The following is a 25,159-nucleotide window of genomic DNA, read 5'->3' on the forward strand; positions in this document are numbered from 1 at the left end:
GGCTGCACTTGGTTTACCTCCCCACTCTGCCACCGCTGCCCTCGCCTGTCATCACTGGGCCAGCACAGCTTCTGAGTGACCGTGGGGCTGCCTGGACCAGAGGGCCACTCAAGCCCACGCACACATCGGAGCCACAGGTAGCTGCCAGGCCGCTGCTACAGGCCGGCCCCTGGCTTCCCACGCAGCAGTCCCAGGGCTGTGTTCCTAAGGGGAGCCTGGTGATGCCCATGCTGCCGTCGGAGCCAAGAGCTGGCACCCGCTAGCCTAGCATCTGTGGCAGGGACAGGAGGGCCAGGGGCTGCAGCTCTCCCCTGGAATGAAGGAAGGATTATGTCCAGGAGTCCGGAGGGGAGGCAGTGCCCCGTGTCTCCTCTTCCTCGCCTTTCTAAGGATTAGGCACTGGGCAGACACACAGTGAGCTGTCCCCACCTCCGGGGGCGCTTGCTTCCCTAGTCATGTCCCCACAGACCCTGAGAGGAGGTCTGTCCCCGGCTTACACATGGGAAAAGCCCCTGCAAGGCCCACGTAGTATAGCTCACCGGACATCAACTGGGCCTCCCACCCCACGCTCTGCCCTCAAAGGCAGGGTTCCCATAACTCCCGTCCCCGGAGCCAAACCAAATGCAGGGGCGTGACTTCAGGGAATAATTAACATGCAGAGTGCAAAGGCAGAGTCCGCCAGCAGCAGCAACTCTGACCTTCAGTCCTGGGGAGGGACAGGCCACTGTGCTTTCCCCCAGTAGAGCCAGATGCCTGGGCCCAGGGGCAGGTCCAAATAGCAGGCCTCTGCCAGGGGATGGGAGGGCTCACGGGTCCCAGGGTAGATGACCTGGTCCTCCCAGGCTCACCCCGAGCCCAGCACCGTCCAGAGAAGCCACTGCCCCATGGACTGTCACTATGGAGAAGGCTAATCCTTCTAGGATGCACTACAGAGAAAACATGAACACAAAACTGAAAAGAATGTACGGGCTTCACACTAAGACATGGCAGATGACCACGGAAGGCTGGCGTGTGCATCCGTGATCCTGTAAAGACAAGGCTTCCATGCAAAGTTTCTAACTGCTCTCACCCAGGAGTGGTCCAGCACCAGGCTGGAGCCAGCACTCACAAGCCAGGGGGCAAGCTCCTGTTCACGGCTCTTTGGAAACTTCTGGGATTTTAAAGTAAGAAAGCCCTTAAAGGAAGGATGCCCTATTCTCTCTGACGGTGAAGTTCCTGTAGCACAGCCCCAGCACAGCAGCCACGCTGAGCCCACAGGCTAGTTAGGGATTCAGAGGATTCCTCCCGTGTTAGCGAGGCTCACTCACGAAGCAGTCGGGCAGGACCTCAAGCTGTGGAGCCTCCACTCAGCTCTTGGTGAGGAAGGACAACAACTCTGACCAGTAGATTGGTCTGGACAGACCTCCTGGAGCCCTGAACTCAGCCCACCAGCTGGACCGCCCAGGCCAGCATGCGAGTTACTTGTCACCTGAGATAGCTCGGGGCACAGGCATGGGGGGCCGGCCCCCATGCCCCCAGAAGGAAGGGGCCCTGGTGGCCCCATGCCCCAAGGACACCAACTGCCATGGCAGTCAGCATCCGTAGCCATGGCTGAGTCTGGACACCAGGCCCCGAGTGCATCTTGACATGGGGACGTTACTTTATGGCTTGACTCCCCATCCAAGCTGGCAGTGGTGACGTGGCAGGTCCCATCTCCACGGTTGCTGGAGAGGAAGATCAAGTCACAGGGAAAGGTCTCATCCTCCTTGACCATAACGATGTCCCCAACCTGCAGGGCAGAGAGAGGGGTGGATGGCCAGCGCTCAGCCTCTGCAATGGCCTGGATCCTTCTCCTGCAGCCAGGTATCACAGACACGGTCACAGATCAGAGTGGTCCTTCAGAGTCAGGAGCACCTGCAGAGGAGCGTGCACGCCCCCAGGCAGGCGGTGTGTTCTCACGGGCTTCCTAAGTGCCTGACAGCAAGTCTTCCGGAGCCTGCATCCCCCCCAAGGTGGGGAGAGGGGCTGTGGTCATGTCCTGAGGTACACACCGACCCAGGGCCTGTCACACTCCCTGTGCCTTGTGCTGCCCCAGGGCAGGACAGATGGCAGAGCCTCAGGAGAGGATAGGAAGGGGCAGCAGGCCAGGGCAGGGCCAGGGGTTCATGGAGGGTGGGGACGCTAGGGCTGGAGTCTAAGCTCACGGTCAGGATAGGCCAATGCTGGGGGTCAGCCACAAGGCTAGGAACAGGTGCTTCAGAACATAAGGCTCTAAAGGGATCTGCTTAAATAATTCAAAACACCTCTAAACACGGCAGGATGTCTGTCTCTGCCAGTCCACTGAGAAGTTATTCAAAACGCTCTTGTAGACTGCTATCCTACTGATTTACACCAGGCACATGTGATTTAGACCAGGCCCACGTGATGCGAACCAGGCACACACACGTGGTCTAGACCAGGCCCACGTGGTCTAGGCCATGCACATATTTCAGCAGTCACTCTCAAAACAAGGCATACGTGATCAGAAACGTGCATATGATTTAGACCAGGTACACATGATCTGGACCAGGCGTATATGATTTGAACCAGGCATGCATGGTCTAGACCAGGGGCATGTGTCGGCTGTCACTTACTCTCAGCTTCCGGCTCTGCTTGCGGACGAGCTTGCCGTGCTGGATGAAGTGCACGGGACACTGGTTCATAGCATTGTCGGCCTTGTGACGGAGCCAGTCCTCGTAGCCCTGGAAGCCAGGCAGAGGAGAGCAGGTGTCAGTCATGCCTCCCCTCAGCCCGGGGGTGGGGTCTCCAAGGTCCAGCGACTGTAATGAATGTCTTACAGCTACCCACTGCCCATACCCATGACACACCCTGGGGACCAGCTCCTAACAGATGAGCAAGTGATCAGCCTGTGTGTGACACACCAAACCCTACAAAGGCTCGCCGGGGCGGCAGGTGCTGGCCACCAGGACCCTGCTGCCTGCTCTCCCGGAGGGTCTGCTCTCTAAATGAACTTCCAGACTGCCGTGGGGGAGAAATATAACTCAAAGTAACACCAGGGAACTCCCAAGGGCTCCTCACAGTTTATATTAGAAAGCAAATCCAGACATCCTCACATCGAGGCCTGAACACCAAGGTCACCTGTCCTGAGTGCAGCTCCACCCCACACTGCTCCGATCTAGAGTGAACCCGTACATGGCGCCTCAGGGCCCTTTGCTCTAATGGCTGGGCTCACTGCATGTCCCTGGTAACATGCTTTAGGCTTTTTAAAAAAGACACTGAAAAAGCACAGCTTTGTCAGCACAAATTTGAGCATCAAGAATTTAATTAGAAATTGCCATTTGTAAATTATCCAGATGTCTCATATGAAAAACTGACCCCAAAACACTGAAATCAAATCCACAGGGTTCATCCGTTTGCAGCAGTTAAAGAACTTGTGTCTGCAATGAATGGAAAATTCTTACAGCTCACCCATAAAAAAGGCAGCCCATGTAAAAGTCAGCAAAGGGTGTACAGGTATTTCTCTAAAAATGATGCAGAAACGGCCAATGAGCATGTGAGAAGCATCACTGGCTGCTAGGGAAACACTAGTCAAGATGCCACGTCACAAATGTGAGGACGGCTGAGGTCAGGAGCTGGCACCCAGCACTGGCAGATCACGGAGCCAGCAAAACCTGCCTGCCGGCGTGTGACGCATGGTGTGGGAGCACTCAGGGACTCCTCGCCACCACTCAGACCGCAGAGCAATTCCGAGGCGTATGCCCCAAGGAGCGAAGCCTTGTGCACCCAACAATGTGTAAGATATACAATTATTAAGTGTCAGTTAAAACAAACAAATGGGAAAAGAGACCTATATCCACCCAAGATGCACACACGTGTTCTAAGCAGCATTCGCCACAGCCCAAGGCGGAAGCCCCACCCGCCTGGCCTCAGATGGTGGGTGAACTAGCTGGTGCACTGTTCATATTAAAAAGCATGGTTTTTTTGAACTAGCATCGCCTGTGATGAAGCACATCAGAACCACCTCCACCTCCACCCAGCATGGACAGGGACCCCACGCTGTGCGATTCTGCAGGGCGTAGTGAGTTGGTCTTTGCCAGGGGATGGGAGAAGAGGAACCACAGGATGACAGCTGATGGGAACAGGCTTCTTTTTGAGGTGACAAAAGTTTTCTTGGAGTAAAGAGTGCTGAGGATGTGCCACTAAGCTGGGGAAAAAGCTCAGTAAACCTGCATCCCCAGTGTCAGTCCTGGGCTTCACCCATCAGGACAGACGGACGGACACGCCGCACCTCAGGGCTCAGCACTCCGTGATCCACACCCACCACCTGCACAGGACATGCAGCAGCTATGTCACACAGCTGAGCCAGGGACCTCTCTGGTTGGCTCAGAGCACGGAGACCCATCATCTTAGATGGGGGCACCAAAAACGCAACCAAAGCTCTCATTCTGCCTCAAGCGTCAACCTGAAAAGCTATGGAAGTGAACTCTTCCACACGCCAGCTGCAACAAGCGAGGCTGCCTTGCTTCGAGTTTAAGGTGGCCTTCATGACAAAGCCAGAGGCAGCCTCCCTTCCTGTCTGTGGCACTCTCACCTGTTTGATGGCGGTGACAGTGATGACAAAGAACAGCGGGAGTCCACTTGTCACGGGACTGGTGGGTGTATCGATGATCAGCTGCAATGAACACAGCCAGGGAATCATTCTCAAACAGCTGCAGCAATCACAGACAGCTGATGACCCCGCTCCACACCAATCCCACCACCACCTCCACTTCCATCACCACCTCCACCTCCACCTCGACCACCACCTCCACCTCCACCATCGCCACCTCCACACCACCCCTACAAGTATCTCCACTACTGCTTCCACCACCGGAAATACAATCTCCATCTCCACCACCACCTCCACCTCCACCTCCACCTCCACCTCCACCTCCACCTCCACCTCCACCACCACCACCTCCACCCCCACTTCCACCTCCACCTCCACCCCCACCACCACCTCCACCTCCACCCCTACCACCACCACCACCTCCACCTCCACCACCACCACCACCACCTCCACCACCTCCACCTCCACCCCCACTTCCACCTCCACCACCACCACCACCACCACCACCTCCACCCCCACCACCACCACCACCTCCACCCCCACCACCACCACCACCTCCACCTCCACCCCCACCACCACCACCACCACCACCTCCACCTCCACCACCACCCCTACAAGTATCTCCACTACTGCTTCCACGACCGGAAATACAATCTCCACCTCCACCACCACCTCCACCTCCACCTCCACCACCACCACCACCACCACCTCCACCTCCACCACCTCCACCTCCACCCCCACTTCCACCTCCACCTCCACCTCCACCCCCACCACCACCTCCACCTCCACCCCCACCACCACCACCACCTCCACCTCCACCTCCACCACCTCCACCTCCACCCCCACTTCCACCTCCACCCCCACCACCACCTCCACCTCCACCTCCACCACCACCACCACCACCACCTCCACCTCCACCACCTCCACCTCCACCCCCACTTCCACCTCCACCTCCACCTCCACCCCCACCACCACCTCCACCTCCACCCCCACCACCACCACCACCTCCACCTCCACCTCCACCACCTCCACCACCTCCACCTCCACCCCCACTTCCACCTCCACCACCACCACCACCACCTCCACCCCCACCCCCACCTCCACCTCCACCCCCACCACCACCACCACCACCACCTCCACCTCCACCACCTCCACTTCCACCTCCACCTTCACCACCACCTCCACCACCTCCACCTTCACCACCACCACCTCCACTTCCACCTCCACCTTCACCACCACCTCCACCACCTCCACCTCCACCTCCACCTCCACCACCTCCACCTCCACCACCACCTCCACCTCCACTTCCACCTCCACCTTCACCACCACCTCCACCACCTCCACCTCCACCACCACCACCACCTCCACCACCACCTCCACCACCACCTCCGCCTCCACCACCTCCACCACCACCTCCACCTCCACCACCACCTCCACCTCCACCTCCACCATCCCACCTCCACACCACCCCTACAAGTATCTCCACTACTGCTTCCACCACCGGAATTACTATCTCCATCACCACCACCAGCATCTCCATTACTACCTCCACCACTAGAATCACTAACTCTTCCACCACCATCACCACCTCCACCTCCACACTACCGCCACCAGCATCTCTACTACCACCTCCACCATTAGAACCACTATCTCCTCCACCACCCCCACCACCTCCACCTCCACATCACCCCCACCAGCATCTCTACTACCACCTCCACCACTAGAACCACCATCTCCTCCACCTCCTCCACCACCACCACCACCACCAGAACCACCATCTCCACCACTAGAACCACCATCTCCACCTCTACACCACCCCCACCAGCATCTCTACTACCACCTCCACCACTAGAACCACCATCTCCTCCACCTCCACCAGCATCTCTACTACCACCTCCACCATTAGAACCACTATCTCCTCCACCTCCACCACCACCACCACCACCAGAACCACCATCTCCTCCACCACCACCACCATCTCCACCTCTACACCACCCTCACCAGCATCTCTACTACCACCTCCACCACTAGAACCACCATCTCCTCCACCACCCCCACCACCTCCACCTCCACACCACCCCCACCAGCATCTCTACTACCACCTCCACCACTAGAACCACCATCTCCTCCACCACCACCACCATCTCCACCTCTACACCACCCCCACCAGAATCTCCATTACCACCTCCACCACTAGAACCACCATCTCCTCCTCCTCCACCACCACCACCAGCACCTCTACTACCACCTCCACCATTAGAACCACTATCTCCTCCACCACCCCCACCACCTCCACCTCCACATCACCCCCACCAGCATCTCTACTACCACCTCCACCACTAGAACCACCATCTCCTCCACCTCCACCACCACCACCAGCATCTCTACTACCACCTCCACCATTAGAACCACTATCTCCTCCACCACCCCCACCACCTCCACCTCCACATCACCCCCACCACCTCCACCTCCACATCACCCCCACCAGCATCTCTACTACCACCTCCACCACTAGAACCACCATCTCCTCCACCTCCACCACCACCAGCATCTCTACTACCACCTCCACCACTAGAACCACCATCTCCTCCACCTCCTCCACCACCACCACCACCACCAGAACCACCATCTCCACCACCACCATCACCATCTCCACCTCTACACCACCCTCACCAGCATCTCTACTACCACCTCCACCACTAGAACCACCATCTCCTCCTCCACCACCACCACCTCCACACCACCCCCACCAGCATCTCTACTACCACCTCCACCACTAGAACCACGATCTCCTCCACCTCCACCACCAGCAGCATCTCTACTACCACCTCCACCACTAGAACCACCATCTCCTCCTCCACCACCACCACCTCCACACCACCCCCACCAGAATCTCCATTACCACCTCCACCACTAGAACCACCATCTCCTCCTCCACCACCACCACCTCCACACCACCCCCACCAGAATCTCCATTACCACCTCCACCACTAGAACCACCATCTCCTCCTCCACCACCACCACCTCCACACCACCCCCACCAGAATCTCCATTACCACCTCCACCACTAGAACCACCATCTTCACCACTAACCCCTCCATCAGAACCACCATTTCCACCTCCACCATCAGAACCAACATCTCCACACCACCCCCACCAGCATCTCCACTAGTCTCCCTGAACCATCTCTACCACCACCACCCCCAAACACCTAGACCATTTCTATCTCTATATCTCCCCCATCAGCATCATCATCACCACCACCATCTCCCAACTACCTCCACCATCTCCACCTCCATCACCAGAACCCCCATCCCTACCACTCCACATCCAGCTCCACCACCTATACCCCCACCCCCACCGTCACCTTTACTTCCCAACCCCCTCATTGGCTTCTACCTACTTAAAGCACTTTGTGGAGCTCACTTTACCCTCCAACAGAGGAGCATTGGGTAAGAGGCACGTGGCCTGTTCTGCTGGCTTTCACAGATTACAGTCATTTTGTGAAGGGCTGTGCCGAAGGAAGCCATGTGTGGTAAATGGCAGAGACCCAAATCTGGTGCATGCTCATCTGAAACACTGCCTCTGGGGTCACGCTTCCATTGCATTACTTGGGCAATTCAATGTGAGGGAAATTGAAAGCCACTGGCTGGTATTCTGTATGACAGAGAAGCTGGACGGGGTTCTTGACAGACGTCTGCTCCCCAGTTCATGCCCCAGCCATGCTGTCTCCCTGTCTCGTCTCTTAGTCTCTTCCTGTTTCTTTTATTTTCGTTCTGGGGATTAAACCCATGGGTGTGAGCTACATCCCCAGCTCTTTTTATTTTTTTACTTTGAGACAGGGTCTTGCTCAGTTGCTGAGACTGGCCTCAAACTTGCCATCCTCCTGCATCAGTCTCCAGAGTTGCTGATGTCAGGTGTGTGCCACTGTGCCCAGCTGTTTTTTTTGTCTCAGTGTGTAACTTCTTTGGATTTTCTCTGAAGTACCACACACGCAGAAAGAGAATGAGCGGGGTAACGTGGCTGGGCTGGGTCCCCCCTGGGTTCCAGGAGAAAGGTGCAGGACAGTCAGCTTGGACACATAGTGATCCCAAGTGTTTTAGCTGAGAAGGGTCTCGGAGAACCAAGTGAGCGAGCATCCTGTCCTTGCTCTTTATTAGAAGCTACATGTCGATTACTCATGAACAAAACATCATCTATCTAATTTACATTTGATGAGACAGTAAACAAGATGGGTCTTACCTGTACCAGAAATATGATGAGAAAGTAAAAGTTGGCTATTCTTCTGAATTGTTCAAATAAGTTCTTGGGTATGAAGTTCCAAAACGTGTACTGCGTGAAAGAAAAGCAACACTAGGCGTCGGGACGGTTGTGCCTTGTGCAGTGTCACTCCCACCACACGATAAGCAGCCCAGATTCAAAGTGCAAAACATTCAGTTTGGACACAAAACTCATAATTCAAAATCTGGTGGAGTTGTTCACCATTTATTAACTTGTTGACCCAAGAAGCTGCTAAAACAGGATGTGCTCTCCAACCTGCCCCGCACCTGCCCCGCGTTGCTGCCTGATTCCAGGGAATGCGGGGCAGGTTTGGAGAGCACATCCTGCAGTCTGAACTGCAGACCCGTTGGAGAGCGGTTCTACATGAAGACTCTCTCGGATGCCCATGGGCCACTCTCCCAGCCTCCCTTCCCTTGCTGCCTCCTGCACGTTGACCCAGCTGGGTGACCCAGGCTGGTGGTGGCAGGTGCACATGGCAGGGGGCCACGTCCATGAGGGCAGGTGAGGGCCCGTCCCTTCTTGGCAGGCGTAGGGGACCAGCAGATGGTTCCTGCCTCTGGTTTGCTCCGACCGTTCACTCAGCTCTTGTGCTGAGAGCAATACCTCAGATGCGGCAAAACTACAACAAGCACTGGGCTTGGGAACTTTCAAACTCGTATCTCCCCCGACTGCAAGCGGAGTCAGACCAGGAATTGAAAGGCCTGCACATCCTCGCTCACAGGGTCTTCAGGCGCTCTGCTACCACCTTCAGCTGAGAGCGCAGCATGGCCTCTGGAGCGGGACCTCTGACTGCCTCCAGCTGCAGCCAGCAAGCCAGCTCTGGCCATGTGACTGGCCGGCAGTGCGGCTGACGGTGCACCACCTGCTTCTCCTGCAGTCATGTGGCAAGGAGATCAACTAAGGAACTCTGCCCCGCACCAGCCAAGATGGACGCGAAACACCCGGAACTGGCCTGAAGTCTCAGCTGCTCTTGACCTGAAATGGATCCTGTCCCAGTGCCCACATGGCTGTCCCCAGAAGGCTCTGAGGCCTGAACCCTGGTCCACCAGGAGGGTGACCGACTCACGCGGAATGGAGACTTCTTTCATCTGTGATTGGGAATGGGGACATAAAGGGCAGAAAGTCCCCGTGGCTGGACGTGGCTGTGGGAGCTGCGGATCACCGTGAAGCACTGGAGGGCAGGCGCAGCAGAGGGCCTCGGGCTCTGCTGCCAAGCCTGAGTGTCTTCATGAGTACTTTGGGAGTAAGAAGTAACAGTGGCCTATTCTATTCTGCAGGCACCAGCAGAATTAAGTCATCACCCTTGTCGAGAATGCTCCACGGCCTGGGAAGAGTCATTTTAGAGCTTAAACGATAGGACAGACGTGGAAGTCACTTATGCAAATACAAGTCACTGAAACATCCCTGTGTCTACCAACGGACAGAGGTACCGATGGGCAGAGGTGCCCCCGCTTTCCAGTAATGCAAAGTGGCTCAGCGTTCCTCAAGGCCAGGGGTGGCAGTGCAGACGCAGCACTTGAACTCAAGCAGGGAATGCCGGCGTCTTGAGGCCTGAGGTGGACTGGGGCTCGAGGCGGCTATCACCCTCCTGAGTGCCGGTCTCCCCGGGGGTGCTGAGGCAGGACAGGCGGGGCGGCCATGACGGCGGCTGTTTGTTCTTTCCTCTTCTGCCAACGTGTTCCCCAAAGGAACAGAACCCGGACGCACCACGGGGCAGTGCTTCCCCAGCCCCATCTACCAACAGCGAACCTGCCAAGTGCTGTGTGGGGCACTTGAAAAGTCCTAGCCAGAAGTTTGCTTTTATGTCGAAACAAAATGTTCTCCCAAGAAGATACAGAGACGTCGCCACCCGCACTCTCCAAATCCAGACACTTGTGTGCCACAAAGTGAACAGCACCTTCCACACCCCGGGCTGTTACCCAGGAGGAGGCAATGACGACTGCTCAAGTGCTGCTCAAGAGTCCCCTGGGTTCCAGGGGGCCGATGCCGCCCAGCACCCCAGGGCACGCCCTCTGCGCCTTGCCTTCCCTCCTGGACCTGGTCACACAGGTGGCTGTGTGCACGCAGATTTCCCTTGAAACTTCCCGTCACCACCTTCGTGACCCTGAGATCAGGGTGCCCACCACCTCTTGTGAGGGTGAGGATGACTTGGTGGGCAGCTGCTGGCGAGCGCGCCCAGCTGAGACGGAAGCTGCTCAGGCTCTTCCGGACGGGCCGTGGACCACTCTTGACAAGTGTGTTGACTTAATTCTGCTTGTCCCTGCCTGAGAGCTTCTGGGCATGAAGGGCCCTGGTCCCGAATCCCCACCCAGCCTGGGTGTGGTTTCCCTCCTCTAAACCCAGGCCTGGCAGCTCTGGCTGGGCAGGGAGGGGGTAGGGCGTAGGGCCTCTGGGCACAGGAACATTTAAGAAGGAAAACACAGCAGAGTAGGCTAGCCCTGGCATACCTAGAGCACCAAGGGGCAGGGGTGGGGGCCACTGCTCGGCAGGTGGACAGCACAGCTCGGCTCTCCCGAATCCCAGGTGTGGGTCGCGAGGAGCCGGTGCTGGCAGCCCCCCGCAGCCTGCACAGAGCTTCCTGCCCTGAAGGACATGCTGGTGGCCGAGCTCTGTGCCTGGGGGAGAAGCCAGGCAGGGGAGCTGGTGGCCAGGGCCTGCGACACGTTCCACACAGGACGTGGCACTGACGGTGTGAGGTTCACAGTCTGCGCAGGGTCCCCACAAGTGCCACCAAGCTCTGCTTGGCACGTGTACTGCGGAGACACTGGTCTTAGGAAACATGCTCATGAGGGGTTCAAATTTCGGGCCTCCTGGGGGCTGGGGAAGCACACGTCAGTGTAGAAACCGTGCTCAGTGAGTGCTGGCAAGCGCGAGTCCTGAGTGAGGCCTGGTGCGCCTCAACGGAGCCCTCTCAGCTCACTCCTGCTTCTGGTATCGTGTCTGTGACCACAGAGGATGTCATTTGGTTGGGATTTTGCTTTTGAGCATTGTAGGCACCCCCGTCGTGTTTCTGGAGATTACAGCTACTATGATTCCTTGACGCTGCTGTTGCAGGTGGAATAAACCCATGGGAAGGGCTGCGAGGAGCTGGCCTTCCCTATCGTAAAGCATCGTTGACAAATGTGGGTGCCCACCCTGGATGTCATGTGGGCACCGAGCAGTCTGCGCAGGCTGATGCGTCAAGAAGTGGACGAAGCAGGTCTGGCTCTGGGCCCCAACCTCGGCACACCACACGCATGCTGGCCCCAGGAGGCCGCCTCAGCCCTCTGCCTCTAGATCAGAACCGTCTTCTCAGCCTGCTTCGAATCCACCCTGCAGTTCATTTCCTGGCACCCATGGAGGGAAAGACCCCCTCGGGCAGAGGTCCCTGTCCACACCTCTCTGCACACCAACACCTCATTGACGCACTCCTGCAGGACCCCAGCCCCACATTCCAGGGAGCCCTGGAGTGTGCTCCTTCCCAGGAAAACTACCGTGGTTTCTGCTCTACAATGGCAACTCTGGCCAAGGGTCTCTGGTGATGGCATGTGACCAGGTAGCACTCACAAGCCAAGTCCTAGACTTCAAACCTGCCTCTCCACCATGACTAAAGAGAAGACAGCACTGGTCTCCTCGGGTCTAACGCACTTGGGGTGGCTGGAGAAAAGGAGGTAAAGGGCCTCTGTGAAGCCCCTGTCCCTTGTCCTTGCTGCCTGTAGGGTGGCACAGGGCAGCGCAGCAAGAGCAGCCATGAGCTCAGAAAGCACCAAGCCTGCAGCCACGTCCCTGGTCAACTGTGGCCACGCGGGCCAGGGCCAGGGCCAGGGCCAGGGCTACCTTGGAGGAGACGATCCTGTTGTCAGGGTATCTCTGTGGAATGTAGGCCTCTGCTCCGGGAGGTGGCTCCTTGTGTCCCACGTAGATGGTCCTGCTGTCCACCCAGTTCTCCTCTCCTGCACACTGTGGGCAGAAGACAGGGTCCGTGAGCACCTGGGGATTGCCGCGCAAGTTCCTCCTGGGCCCATTTGTCTGAACCAAGAGGGTCCCACTGACCCAGAGGGCCGCAGGGAGGACCTGGCCCCACTCCAGCCTCAGCACTGCTCCCTGCCCCAGGATGAGGGCATCTGCTCCCCAGACAGTCCCCCGGGTGGCACCCAGGGTGCTCCCCGCGTGGCTGTGGGTGGAGAAGGCATGGGCTGAGTTTATGCGGGAACCTGACAACAACGTCTTAAGGTTTCAGGAAAGAAAGACACTTTCCAACAAAATCAGAACGCAAACCCTGACTCAGCCCTCAGTGTCACTCGACGAGGCTTTCCTGGGAAGAGAGGACATGGGCCTGACCGAGGCCAGATGCTGAGCACAACCCTCAGGGGCAGCAAGGAGCTCTGAGCACATCCTTCACGCCCAGTCCAGCCCGACCACAGCCAGAAAGCAGTGGGGACCTCGGCCACCAGGGGTTCTGCAGCCCTCACCGCTGGGCGCTCCTCCTCTCCTGCAGGAACTTCCAGACAGCAACCTACGCTGGGCCCAGCCAGTCCCATCCCTGAGGGCACAGGCACTGCACCAGAGGTGGGCAGAGGCAGGAGCAAAACACAGGCCACATGCCCCGCCCGGGGACACCTCCATCCCAGGCCCGCACCCTCCCTCGCCTGGCCTTCCTCCCTGCACCTGGCCCTCCCACACCTGGCCTCGGACCCCAGGCCCTCCCACATCTGGCCGTCCGCCCTGCACCTGGCCGTCCTCCCTGCACCTGGCCCTCCCTCGCCTGGACGTCCTCCCTGCACCTGGCCCTCCCTCGCCTGGACGTCCTCCCTGCACCTGGCTCTCCCTGCACCTGGCCGTCCTCCCTGCAACTGGCCCTCCCTCGCCTGGACGTCCTCCCTGCACCTGGCCCTCCCTGCACCTGGCCGTCCTCCCTGCACCTGGCCCTCCCTCGCCTGGACGTCCTCCCTGCACCTGGCCCTCCCTCGCCTGGACGTCCTCCCTGCACGTGGCCCTCCCTGCACCTGGCCGTCCTCCCTGCACCTGGCCCTCCCTCGCCTGGACGTCCTCCCTGCACCTGGCCCTCCCTCGCCTGGACGTCCTCCCTGCACCTGGCCCTCCCTCGCCTGGCCGTCCTCCCTGCACCTGGCCCTCCCTCGCCTGGACGTCCTCCCTGCACCTGGCCCTCCCTCGCCTGGCCGATTTGCCTGTGCTGGCCTTCAGTCTTTCTTTCTCTAGAACCTGGCTTTGGGAATGTCCATGCTCCAACCCACGTGAGGGATGGAGACAGGAAACCTTCGTTTGTAACTAAAGCCCGACGCTTACAGCCAGCTGACGCCCAACCTCTGCCCTGCTTGGAACATGGCAGGTTGAAGCCTCGTCCTGTGGACTCAGGAGTGGACAGAAAAGGAGACACTTCCGAGAAGAGAAGGAGCAGCACAAACGCTGCACCCTGGGGACCTTTCCTCTGTCCTCGCTGGTGGTGGCTTGGCTCCAGGAGTGGCCGTGAACCTCGCACCATGACTCTGGGGCTCAAGGGTGCACCCCGGGAGCAGCCACCTCCTGCGGCCTCCAGCCAGGGACAGCCCACCGCCCCAGCAGGAGGCAAGTTGTCCGTGTTCATAAGCTGTGCAGTGGGTGCTTGCTGCTGAGTGTGTTAGAAGCCACTCAGCTGTGACTCCACTAGCGTGCCACCCAACTAGGGGAACACCAGCGACTGCAGCGGGGCTCACCAAACCCCCAACGTCCATCCACTGTCAGCCACACCCACATCAGACAGAAGTCAGCCCTGCGAAGGAAGCCACCGTGGACGGCCTCTGAGATGCAAACAGACGCAGTGCCCAGCAGTCCCCTCCCGGCTCCTCGTCCCCAGAGGAAGGACCCGAACGCTGGACGTTAGAGAAGTTACTTCACCAGTCTTCTCAGCTCAGCAGCGTGGCTGCAGCACAGAACTCAGAGATGAAGACAGAGGACGCCTGGTGAGGCCAGGAGCCCCCTAGAGGGTCCCACCCAGGGCCCTGGAGGGCAGACCACCCAAGTCCCTGCTCTTCTCATGGCGCTCAGACTCCAGGACCGCTGAGCAGGATGCTGGAAAGGAGGGAACGGGAGGGGCTCCTGGGGGCTCAGCACCTTGGGGGGCTGGGCTGTCCTCTGCTGTGCCCTCAGGAGCTGCACTGGACTAGTGGGGGAGTGACCAGGTGGGCCTCCTCATAGGGACAGCAGTGACAGTGATCTTGTGAGCTCAGGGGTGACTTCCTCAACATAGCCAACCTGGGACCTAGAGGTGCCAGCTGACCCGGTCACAGTAGGCCAGGGATGCAGCCTAAGTCGTGTTGCACAGAGGAGCTTTTACATTCCAGGGGGAAGATGTGGGCAGCCAAGCATGGGGCCACTAGCCTTGGTGTCTGGCTGTGTCCGGATGGGCTCCGTGACACTGCTCGGCAAGGTGGCTTGCACCAACAGTTTCATTGCAACAGGGGCTCGAGCTGGCCACCGGACTGTCTGTGTCAATACCAAGGGTCCTGAAGAGGAGGGTCAGCCCGGCTATGCACACCACTGTAAGGCAGCCACGCAGCACGTGCCCGAGGGCGGCCAGCTCCTCACCAGCTCCATTGTGGGCGGTTCTGAGACATGACCAGTCCACCAACTGAAACACCTGAGCTGCTCCCAGAGGGGCCAGGGGGCCAGGGCAACGCCACATTCATGGCAGCCACAGCCAGCGCCCCCATGAGCTCCACCAACCAGGCCTGAGGAAAGGGGGCACATTCGCCCGTGGCACCCACCACTTTGGCAGGAGGCAAGCCTGAGCCAGGAGTGCAGAATGGCATGTGGACTCCACACGGCAGGACGGGCAGAGTGGTGTGCTAATGGGTCCCCTCTGGGGCGATGGCGTGGCTCTCTCAGCCCCCGCTGGCCCTCCATCCAGCAGATCCGCGGTGCACTCCAGGACGCATTCAATATTAACTCCCACTGTTCCGAGCTGCGGAGGCTGGGAGCTACTGCTCCCCTACAGACTGTGTGAACAGCTCGCTCGCTTTAAACAGAACCTGGTGTCACTTCCCTTTGACAGAGAGTAACGCCAAACCAAGAAGTACCACCCAGAAGGCCTGGGTCACACACAAAAACATCCCCAACAACTGACCAGCAAAACTGCCCAGCTCAGCACAAACATGCTTTTCTAATTCGTGAGAGTACCGGGGCAGGCCGGCCACGCAAGCTTGCTCACAATCACTAATTAATAAAGAACTGAAAGAAACAGATCAATAATTCCCAGAGGACAGCGCAGCGATGGGTCAGAGAACTTTGCCCTGATGGAGAACGTGAAGGATGGGGACTTGCTGGCAGTAGAGAGGAGCAGGGACTGGCTCAATGGCAGGCGGGTGTCCTGGGACCCACAGACCTGGCACCAGTCACCTGTAAGCAAGCCAAGACACCTAGCAAGATGACAGTGACCACTGACGCAGAGCTTGCAGGGCCAGCCAGCATTCTGGAAACCTGCGGGACAGCGGGAGGACAGGGCGCCAGCATCCCTGAGGCTCTGGAAACCTGCGGGACAGCGGGAGGAGTGCCCCCAGGCCTGCCAGCAGCCAGCAATGAGCTCCTCCCATCTAAGGTACGCTGCGGCCAGCGGCCCTGGCTTCCTGGACCCCGCCAAGGCCTGTGATCTTCCTTCTCCACCGATGTTGAGAGACAGCGCCTCTCAGGAGCCGTGGGACACGCGTGGTTCTCACGGGTCGGCAGGGCTGGTGTGGGACAGTGGGGTCTACAGCAGGCTCGGTGCTCAGGGCGCCCTTTCCTCTTGGGTGTCTAGGGACGCCCCATCCTAAGTCATATGGGTAGCTTGCTATTCCTTTCCTACTGTCCACTGCCTAAATTATTAAAAGAGAAGGAAGTCAAAACTTTCAAATGATTTTAAAATCTGTACTTTAAATTTATGCCTATATAAAATTCATCTGGTCCAAATGTGGCAGAGGTCTTCCCATTGGTGAAATCCGGTGGCTTGTTTCTGTTTCGTGGGAGCGAATCATTTCACGCTCCCCCCCCCCCAGGAGTGGGCATGTTTGGAGAAGTGGGTACAGCCCTAGTGATCAGGGACCATGACCTCAACCCACACAGTGATGGACTGGGCATCTATGGTCAGCTGATGTGATGACTGCCTGTTTGGGCCCCAGCTTCCTGCTGGGACCAGCCAGGGGACGTAGACACACCCCAGACCATCACTTGCTTTTGCTCTTGCTTCTATATCATCACTAACTTAGACTCCACCGCTCACAGAGGCTGTCTTTACTGCCTGTCAGCCCGACCCGCCAAATCCAGCGACTGCATGCACATGAAGCACTCCGATGTCACAGATGGTGACACGTCCTCTGTTCAGAGCAAGCCACAGGTGATTAAGGCAGTTATGGTTCACAAACCCTGAAGGCCAAGGGCAGGTGACGCCTTGTGGACGTTGGACTCTTGCTGCCGAGGCCCACCCAGGCAGCAGCTGAGAGGCTGTGGCCTGCAGCCCTACCTGGGAAAGGAGGCAGGGAACCGCCACCTCACCAGAAGGAGGGCAGGAGAAGCCACCTCCCAGGGCAGGGAGGAGTGTTCCTGCAGGGTCTCGGGACTGTCCACTGAAACTCAGGGGCCACTGGTCCAGTCTGACGGGGTTCCCCAGGAGTCCAAGCAAGGTCCTGGGGGCTTTGTGGTGGAGCTGTCCCTTACAGAAGCACTGCAGCCACATGTCTGGCCAGAGCTGGTGCCTGCTGATACAGAAGCCACTCTCAGTGTCGAAAGACAACAGGAGAGATTGGCGGATGTGTCCCCAGCTGTCTGCGGATGGCCTTCAAGCACAGGCAGGGGAGTGCGAGGGGAAGGGCTCCCAGCGTTGGCTCCGCAGGCAGGAAACTGGCAGAGCAGGGCCGCCGGCAGGGAAGGGGAGCAGGGCCGCCGGCCGGAAGGGACAGGTGCGTGCAGGGAGGCGACAGGCAGGGTGTTGTTCTGGGGCGAGGGGATGGTTTAGTCTATGTAACTGGTCGAGGCATTGGACTGTACTCCTGAAATGGTGGCTCTTCAGACAGGTAGCCACCTCAGCAGGTCAGGAGGACTCTGCTCTGCACAATGCCCTGCCAACCTGGAGGCTTCGACTCCGGGGCCTGGCTTTGCCAAGGCCACCTCCCCTTCCCACCTCCTCAGCAAAGAGACTTTCGCCATCAGGCAGGGCTGTCTCCTCGCGGGGAAGGCTTTTTACAGGGAGTTTTGTCTGCGGTGCTGGGGACGAGCACAGGGCCCCCAGGCCAGTGCTCTGACCAGCATTTCACAGGGGTGAATTCAGTGTGTCCCTGGAGAGGCCTGAGGACACTCCCGAGGAAGGGAAGCAGGTGGTTCTGGGCCCGTCCTTCCTGATCCTGGAGGCCCACCAGTGCCCCTGAGCCCACCCGGGCAGTGGGAAGGACAAGAGGGCTCTGATCAAAACTGCCTCAGGGGTGGCTGCGTGGCCAAGTCACCAGCTTCCACAGTGGGTCCGCCTCTGCCAGCCTCACCCTCAGCCGACGAGGATGAGGCCCTGCAGGCGACGTCAAGCAGAGCAAGGCTGAAAGCACAGAGGACCAAGTTTCCCGTCACCAGCTGAAAATCAATCTGAGCCAGGGGCAGTTGCCAAGTGCAAGTTTTGAATTTCAGCTGAAACAAACAAGTGCGCTAACTGAATTACACGCGGGGAGAGAACACAGCACCCACAGCCCTGTCTGCAGGTCAGGGTTTGAGGTGGCAGTTACTTCCGGGGGCAGTTCTGAAATTCATGGGCACCTGGCGGCAGAGCTCTGGAAGGTCGGAGACAGCTCTCACTCGGGGGTCCTAGAAGCAGCTGTCCCAGGCTCCTATTCCCACCCAGGTCACAGGCACTGGGCACTCCGTCTTCCTGAGGCACAGGCAGCACCCAGGATCCCTCCGCCTCCTGTTTGCATGAGGTAGCCTTCACTCTTGAGTTGAAGGACCCATGGGCCACAAGTGACCCCTGCCCAACTGGAAACATCCATGTTCCACTCCTATGAGGCCCCAAGCATCCCTCCTGTGGCTCTGCCCACCTCGCCAGTGCCTAAGGCACATCTGGACTCAGGCAGGCCCAGGCCAGCAGTGCCCAGGTGAAGCAGGAACCTGACCACACCTGCCCCAGTTCCTGGCTGGTCTGCCCTCGACCGCCACAGGGCTTCCCTTCCCACAAACCTTGGATATCTGCAAGGATCTTGTTGTCATTTTTCGGCTGTGAACAAATTTTTAATCTCAAAATCACTCAGATCAGGAGAGCACATTGCTATGTGGAAAGCGACACTCCCTGCCCTACGTCATGATCTACCAGATCCAGAGCCGTATAAAATATTCACAACGACTCTGCTTGCCTTGTTGTGATGGTGCACAGTGACAGGAGCAGGGGTGTGTCCCCAGGGTCCAGGCGGCGGACACAGCCAGACAGCAGGAAGGGCTGGCGATAGAGGGCCAGGGAGAGTACCCACTGCTGAGCGGCAAGCACGCTTTGGCCCAGAACAAGCATTGCAGGCGGACCCCGTCGGACGTGCAGCCGGAGCACAGGGACTGCCGGTGTCACCGGATTCTCTGCCGTGTCTGCAGGAGCCGAAGCTGCCAGGGCTCCACAGCTCTAGTCCACCACCACAGGGGAGGGACAGCAGGGGCACACCCTGGCCCGGTTTCCACCGGGTGGCTTTGAGTGACTTCAGAGAGAGCACCATGTGCCTGGTCACCGCACCTGCAGAGGCGGGGAGGGCACGGCCCAAGGCAAACGGGTAGGTGACGTACCCAGGACTGTGGCTTCCCGTCCAACAGAAGGCGAACACCCTCTGGCCACACGTCCACGTGCACAGCTTGTAACACGAACGTGACAGGACTTGCACACGCCACGGAGGCGCCTCTCTCCCCGGGTCCAGGGGTCTGAGCTTCACTCTGCTGAGCCTGGCGCTGGCTGGCCGGGTGCCGTGAACATGGGCATCTGAGGCCAGGCTCCTCGCTCCAGCACCAGGAGAGAATCCTGTCTGATGCTGGCATGGCCAGTGCCTTTGGAGGGAGGCAATCTGGGGGCCACTGCCACTGCCACTCCTTCGGGTGGCTCCTACGTGCATCCCAGGGGTAGCTGCTGGTAAACCTGACTGTCCCTTGAGCCCCGTGGCCCAGCACAGCAGCCTTTGTGTCCCTTGGCCTGAAGATGGGGACAGGAGGTCGGTGCTGGGGGTGACCATGCCTGGTGGCCAGCAGCATGTGGTCAGTACATGCCTGGTAGGCATGGGTGGTGGTGCTGCTTGGAAGGAAAGACCAGGGTGGAGGACCATGTCAGAGAAGGGTGAGAGCTGCCCACGCCCCTACCGGCCCACCTGCAGGGCCCATGGCAGGAACATGCCTCCTCACAGCAGAGACAGCCCAGTGCACACGGCACAGCTTACAGCACTTCCCGACCCAGCGCCAAACGCACGGAAGGACGGCAGAGCAGGTCCAGAGAGGGCGAGCCAGACACAGGCTGGCAGACACTGCTGGAGGTGGGGAGTTCAGTCCCATCGCAGGCGGGTGCCCACACCCCAAGCCCCAGCCCCAAGTTCCTCCTGAGCCAACACAGAGAGCCATCATAGGAGTAGGGCACGAAAACCAAGTGACTGCCTCGCTCCTAAAGGCGAGTCACCCAGAGGAGCGGGCGACGTCTCAGACAGCGTGTCTCAGACAGCGTGTCCCACACGTGTGGCCTTTAAAAGGCTTGACTCCAACCCTTCCAAGCGCACAGTGTGCCAGCACCAAGCACGTGCCAGTGACGCAGAGCCCGGGCCCCGAGTCAGCGCCGACACACTGGACACCAACACGGTAACAGTCACTGTCAGCTGGCAGCGCTGGGACACGCCTGCCACCTGTGAGAATCCCAACCTGGGAGGACTTGGCCGGAGCCAGCACAGGGCCTCAGCCCCTGTCACAGCTGAGCCCGTGCAGAGGGCACCACAGCAGGCAGAGGCCGCCTTCCCCTTCATGCAGCGCCCTCCCAGGTGGGCTGGGATAACAGGGCCAAAGGCCATCCTGGGGGCAGGAATAAGAGGAAGCAGAGTGAGGAGGCCAAAGACGAGGGTGGACAGGAAGTACCCAAAGCAAACTTGAGAAATGGCCTGCAGAAGAAGGGAAAGAACCCACAGAGCTGGCCCAGCAGGGAGCGGCCACCCTGAAGACAGCACCACCGGGGGGGAAGAGGACACCCAGAGGGTGGGCCAGACCTGGCCGACTGGGCCAGGCCTCCAGGTGGACAGAGGAGGAGCCGCGAGGCCCTCTTAGCTGTGTGCACCCTGGACCTCCACGGCTTGATGCCTTGGTCCCCCACCCTGATGTCAGCTGCTGTGGCCCAGGCCGATGTGTGCCCACATGTGGGTGGCTCTGCACTTTGCATTGGTGACTTGTAGTCCCAGCTCAACCAGTGTTCCTAAAGGATGCGGCAGAGCCTGAATCGACCCTCCACCCAGATAGGAGCAGTGTCACTCTGCAGGGCTTGGGCTGCGCCCCTTCCTGCCCTCCATTCTACAAGATGAGGCACTGAGCCACACGCCCATCTGCCAGGCCCAGCGGGGACACAGCAGGGGGGATGCCCACTGGGTACCCCCAGAGGAGGGCCAGGCTCACAGACTGACCCCCAGGATCCTGCCGCAGCACCCGAGGTGCGGCCTGTGCTCCATCCTGACCCTGACGTGGGAGAGCACCCGTGATGAGTGCTGGCAGACCACGTGGTCTCTGCTCAGCTCCTGCTGCAGCCACCGGACAGGGCCCAGGACCCACGGCCGCGGGCTGAATGGTGGTTGACACAAGCACATCCCATGGACACACACAGCCCCACACCTGTGTCAGGGCTGATGGCCACTTGCTGGCGTGGGCTCCCTGGGGTCTGGACTCTGGGTTCTGAAGGACGCAGGACCTGCAGTGTGGCTGCACCTTAGAAGAGGAGGGAGCTAGTGGCCTCTCCTCAGAGCTGGTGGTGTGAGAGGACAGTGCAGGGGCAGGGAGCCTCGCAGGCCAGCAGAGAGGGGAACTCACCAGCAGGCCAGCCCTTGCCCCTCCCTCTCCCCACTGCTGTCCCTGGAGGTCAGGGCTCACTGGACCCTAGTCACATGCCACCCGTTCCCTCACCTGCTCACAGCACCACCACCCTCTGCCCACAAGCACCTGGGAGAGGACTTGGCTTCCCGGTCACCACCAGACCCCCACTGCACGATGCTGGGCATGCAGGAAGCACCATCAAGGCTCCCTGGGCCCTGGCCTCTGCGGGGCACAGCGGGGCTGCAGGAAGTGCCAGGCAGGGGTGTGCCACGGGGCAGCCTGAGAGTGCGCCGTTCTCCCCAGAAAACTCAGCACAAGAACTCCGGGTTCAGGGAGCTGAGGGAGCTGCAGCCGGCGAGGGACAGCACCTCCCTCGCCGGGTGGGCGGGGCTTCGGCCAGACCCTGCTTGGGGCGGAGGTGCCCCAGCTGAGACTCACCTGCATTCGGAATTCTCGGCATGACAGGAGAATGTGAAGGACACTGCCATAACTCTTCATGCTGCCACTACACTGAATGATCTTTTGGCTACACTGAGGTTGACCTCCTGTCTCCAGTGTGGCTGCCAGGGCTTCTGGAGCCTGTGTGCCCACGGAGCCTGAGCGGGCTCTGCCACACAGGAAAGGCCCATGGCCCCTCATGTCATGCCAGGGCTGCCGTGGGGGCCGCCAGACTCTCAGGGCTCACAGCTGGGCTCCTCTGGACTCTCTTGGAGGGACTAGCTCACCGTAGCCATGTGCCCCTCCTCACTGGGTGGTCAACCTTGAAACACATGGGGACCCTGGAGAAGGCCTCCTTGCCTCAGCTGGGTCTCTGTGGAGTCATGTCACAGCCCATGTCCCCTCACTTCCTGAGGGATGCTCCCAAGCTCCACAACCTCCCTGAACACGCACCTGCCGTCTGTCCCTACAGATCTGGGACTCCAGCCTTCAGTACAGATGAGGGCAGGGAGAGGCCATGTCCTCGAGATGGTCTGTCCATGCACAGGGAGGAGGGACCCACCTCCAGACAGAGTTCTGTCCCCAAATGTTCTGCCTGGGACATCACCAGAGCCTCTGCTGACCCCAGCCAGTACTGTGGCTATTCTGATCAGCACCTCTCTGGACGCTGCCCTGCAGCCTGGACACTGCCCTGCCAGAGGGAGATCTGAACGAGAGGGTCTCACACGTGCCACTGAGATGGCCTCGAGATGAGAGCTCCTCCTCCCTCTACAGAGACGGAAGGCACAGCCATCTCCACTCACTTCCCCTCCTGGGCAGTGGACACGGCAGAACTTAGCAGAGTACCCCTGAACCCACATTCACAAACAATACTGCCCGCAGCACTCCTCTTGGGGACCAACAGCAGAGGCCAGCCACCAGGATGAAGGTCCTCTGCACAGCAGCTCAGCTCTGTGGCCAGAGGGCTGCTGACCTCTGCTTATCAACATCTGTGCAGTGTCTGAGCTCAGAGCCTCAGTCTGGCTGCCCCAGGGACCTTGGTTCCCAGAGCAGGCTGGCATCTGCCAGTTCCAGGAGGACTGGGGTCCTTCTGGAATGACCCTGGTTTGGGGATGAGTGGGCCTGGGCTTCCCAAAGCCAGTGACACCACGAAAACACACAGTGTCTCCTCCTGTGCCTGAAGCTCTTAAGAACTCGGATGGTCCTCGTCCCTAGGGGCTCCTAGGAGTCCGTAAAGTCCCCACCACTGGAGGAGCAGCAACAGGTGTGCCCAGGTCTGTTTCAGTCAGGGGTGCTAGCACAGGGAGACAGAAACCACCCTCATGAAGGGGGGCTTTTACACTCCCTGCTCCCCAGGAGCAAGGACACGGCCACCAGGCAGGCCACAGAGGGGCATCTAGTGAGCAGAGCAGGGACGAGCCAGGTGAAAGCCTTCACCACAGCCTCCAGGAAGGAATGGTGGGCGGGTGGGCAGGCAGGCGGGCGGGCAGGTGGGCAGGCAGGTGCTGGCCTGGCTGCTCTGGGTCATTTCAGCAGAAGCACAGGCTGTTCCCAGGCATCTGGTACTGGCCCTAGTGGTTAGGGTAGGATCACAGGACCCCACGGTGAGGGCACAGGAAAGACACTTGGACCAGCTGGTCACTATCTAGGAATCTGCTAACCCTGGGAGGACAGCCCTGAGCAACATCCACCATGACCAAACATCAGAGATGGGGAGAAAGTGTGGACGTCTGGCTGTGTTCCTCGGAGGACAGCGCCTGCAAACACCAGCTAAGCAGGACCTTGGTTGGGTTGGTCTGCGCCCACACCTGCTGGTCCACCAGACTCGGCCGACCATGGGCCCTTTCCCAGCTGAGGCAGGGAGCCTGGAGGCCAAGCACAGGAAGCCAGGGGATGCAAGACCTGGGTGGCACCCGAGCTTAGCTGCCCCCATCTGGGTGGTCTCACCAGGGGCTCTTCCCGGATCTCCAGACCCGGGGACATGGCTGCTGTGTCTCTTAGGACACCAGGCCTGGCTTCTGTTCTCACCACAGGCATGCACAGGACGTTCTTGAAATATTGGCTCTGCTGCTGCCAAGTGCCATCTGCTGTTACAGGCATTAAATGGAGGAAGCCTTCCCACAGGCTGGCGGGTGGCCCTCGGCTCCGCCACCCCCAGCTCCAGGTGGCACTCGGACCACACGTTGGACCCACCTGGGGAGGAGGCCGGCCTGCCGCGGGGCCTGCCGTGGGCTCCAGAGGAAACATGCAGGAAGCAGGCCAGGGCTGCAGGGTGGACAAGGCCTCCTCACAGAGTTGGTCACACACCCCCAGCAGAGCCAGCCTTGGCCCAGGCGCAGGCAGAGAGCAGGTCTCGGGGAAGCCACTCTCTCAGCCCTGGCCTGGGCCACACTGCCCCTCAGCCGCCAGCCCTGCCAGCTCCACCTCGCAGCGGGCACCGTAAACAGGCACGCTCGGCCCTGATGCCTCAGGTCCTACCACCTTGAGTTGAATTACTCCACGGAATTTGTCCTTGCGTAGAGCTGGGCCTGAAGGCCAGTACCTCACAGTGATGGAATTTTACTGGCAAGGACACAGGAATTGAGGTAAGAATGACCCACCACTCCAGCCATCTGGGCTTGTGTCATACCCTAAAGGTCCCACGGGAAGCCGCCCTGATCCTCAGAAAAGAAACTCCTGGGCAGGGCCTAGGGGTTAGCTGCAGCTGGCTCTGGACCCCTGGACAGACCGAGAGCTGAGAGCCAGCTCTGGACCCCCTGCTGGGCAGCTCCCTGGGCATGCCTCCCCTCATGGAGGTGGAGCTGCTCACCACTCTTTTCCAGAGGGGGCCTCCCACACCAA

General features: G+C 59.4%; 1 protein-coding gene across 5 annotated transcripts in view; it reads right to left on the reverse strand.

Moving 5' to 3' along the window:
* Atp11a (ATPase phospholipid transporting 11A) overlaps positions 1–25,159 on the reverse strand; it is a 118,622-nt gene that overhangs the window by 46,548 nt on the left and 46,915 nt on the right. For 4 of the 5 annotated variants that reach the window (XM_077795108.1, XM_077795109.1, XM_077795110.1 and 1 more), the window contains exons 2-6: positions 12,686–12,808; positions 8,831–8,920; positions 4,571–4,651; positions 2,613–2,720; positions 1,640–1,768 (exon numbers count right to left, since the gene is read on the reverse strand). In XM_077795108.1, coding sequence (XP_077651234.1) covers positions 1,640–1,768; positions 2,613–2,720; positions 4,571–4,651; positions 8,831–8,920; positions 12,686–12,808 — 531 coding nt within the window. The remainder of the gene's footprint in view (positions 1–1,639; positions 1,769–2,612; positions 2,721–4,570; positions 4,652–8,830; positions 8,921–12,685; positions 12,809–25,159) is intronic. The other variant, XM_077795112.1, reaches the window with a different exon arrangement.

Source organism: Urocitellus parryii, chromosome 2, assembly GCF_045843805.1.
Source record: "Urocitellus parryii isolate mUroPar1 chromosome 2, mUroPar1.hap1, whole genome shotgun sequence".
Classification (NCBI taxonomy): domain Eukaryota; kingdom Metazoa; phylum Chordata; class Mammalia; order Rodentia; family Sciuridae; genus Urocitellus; species Urocitellus parryii.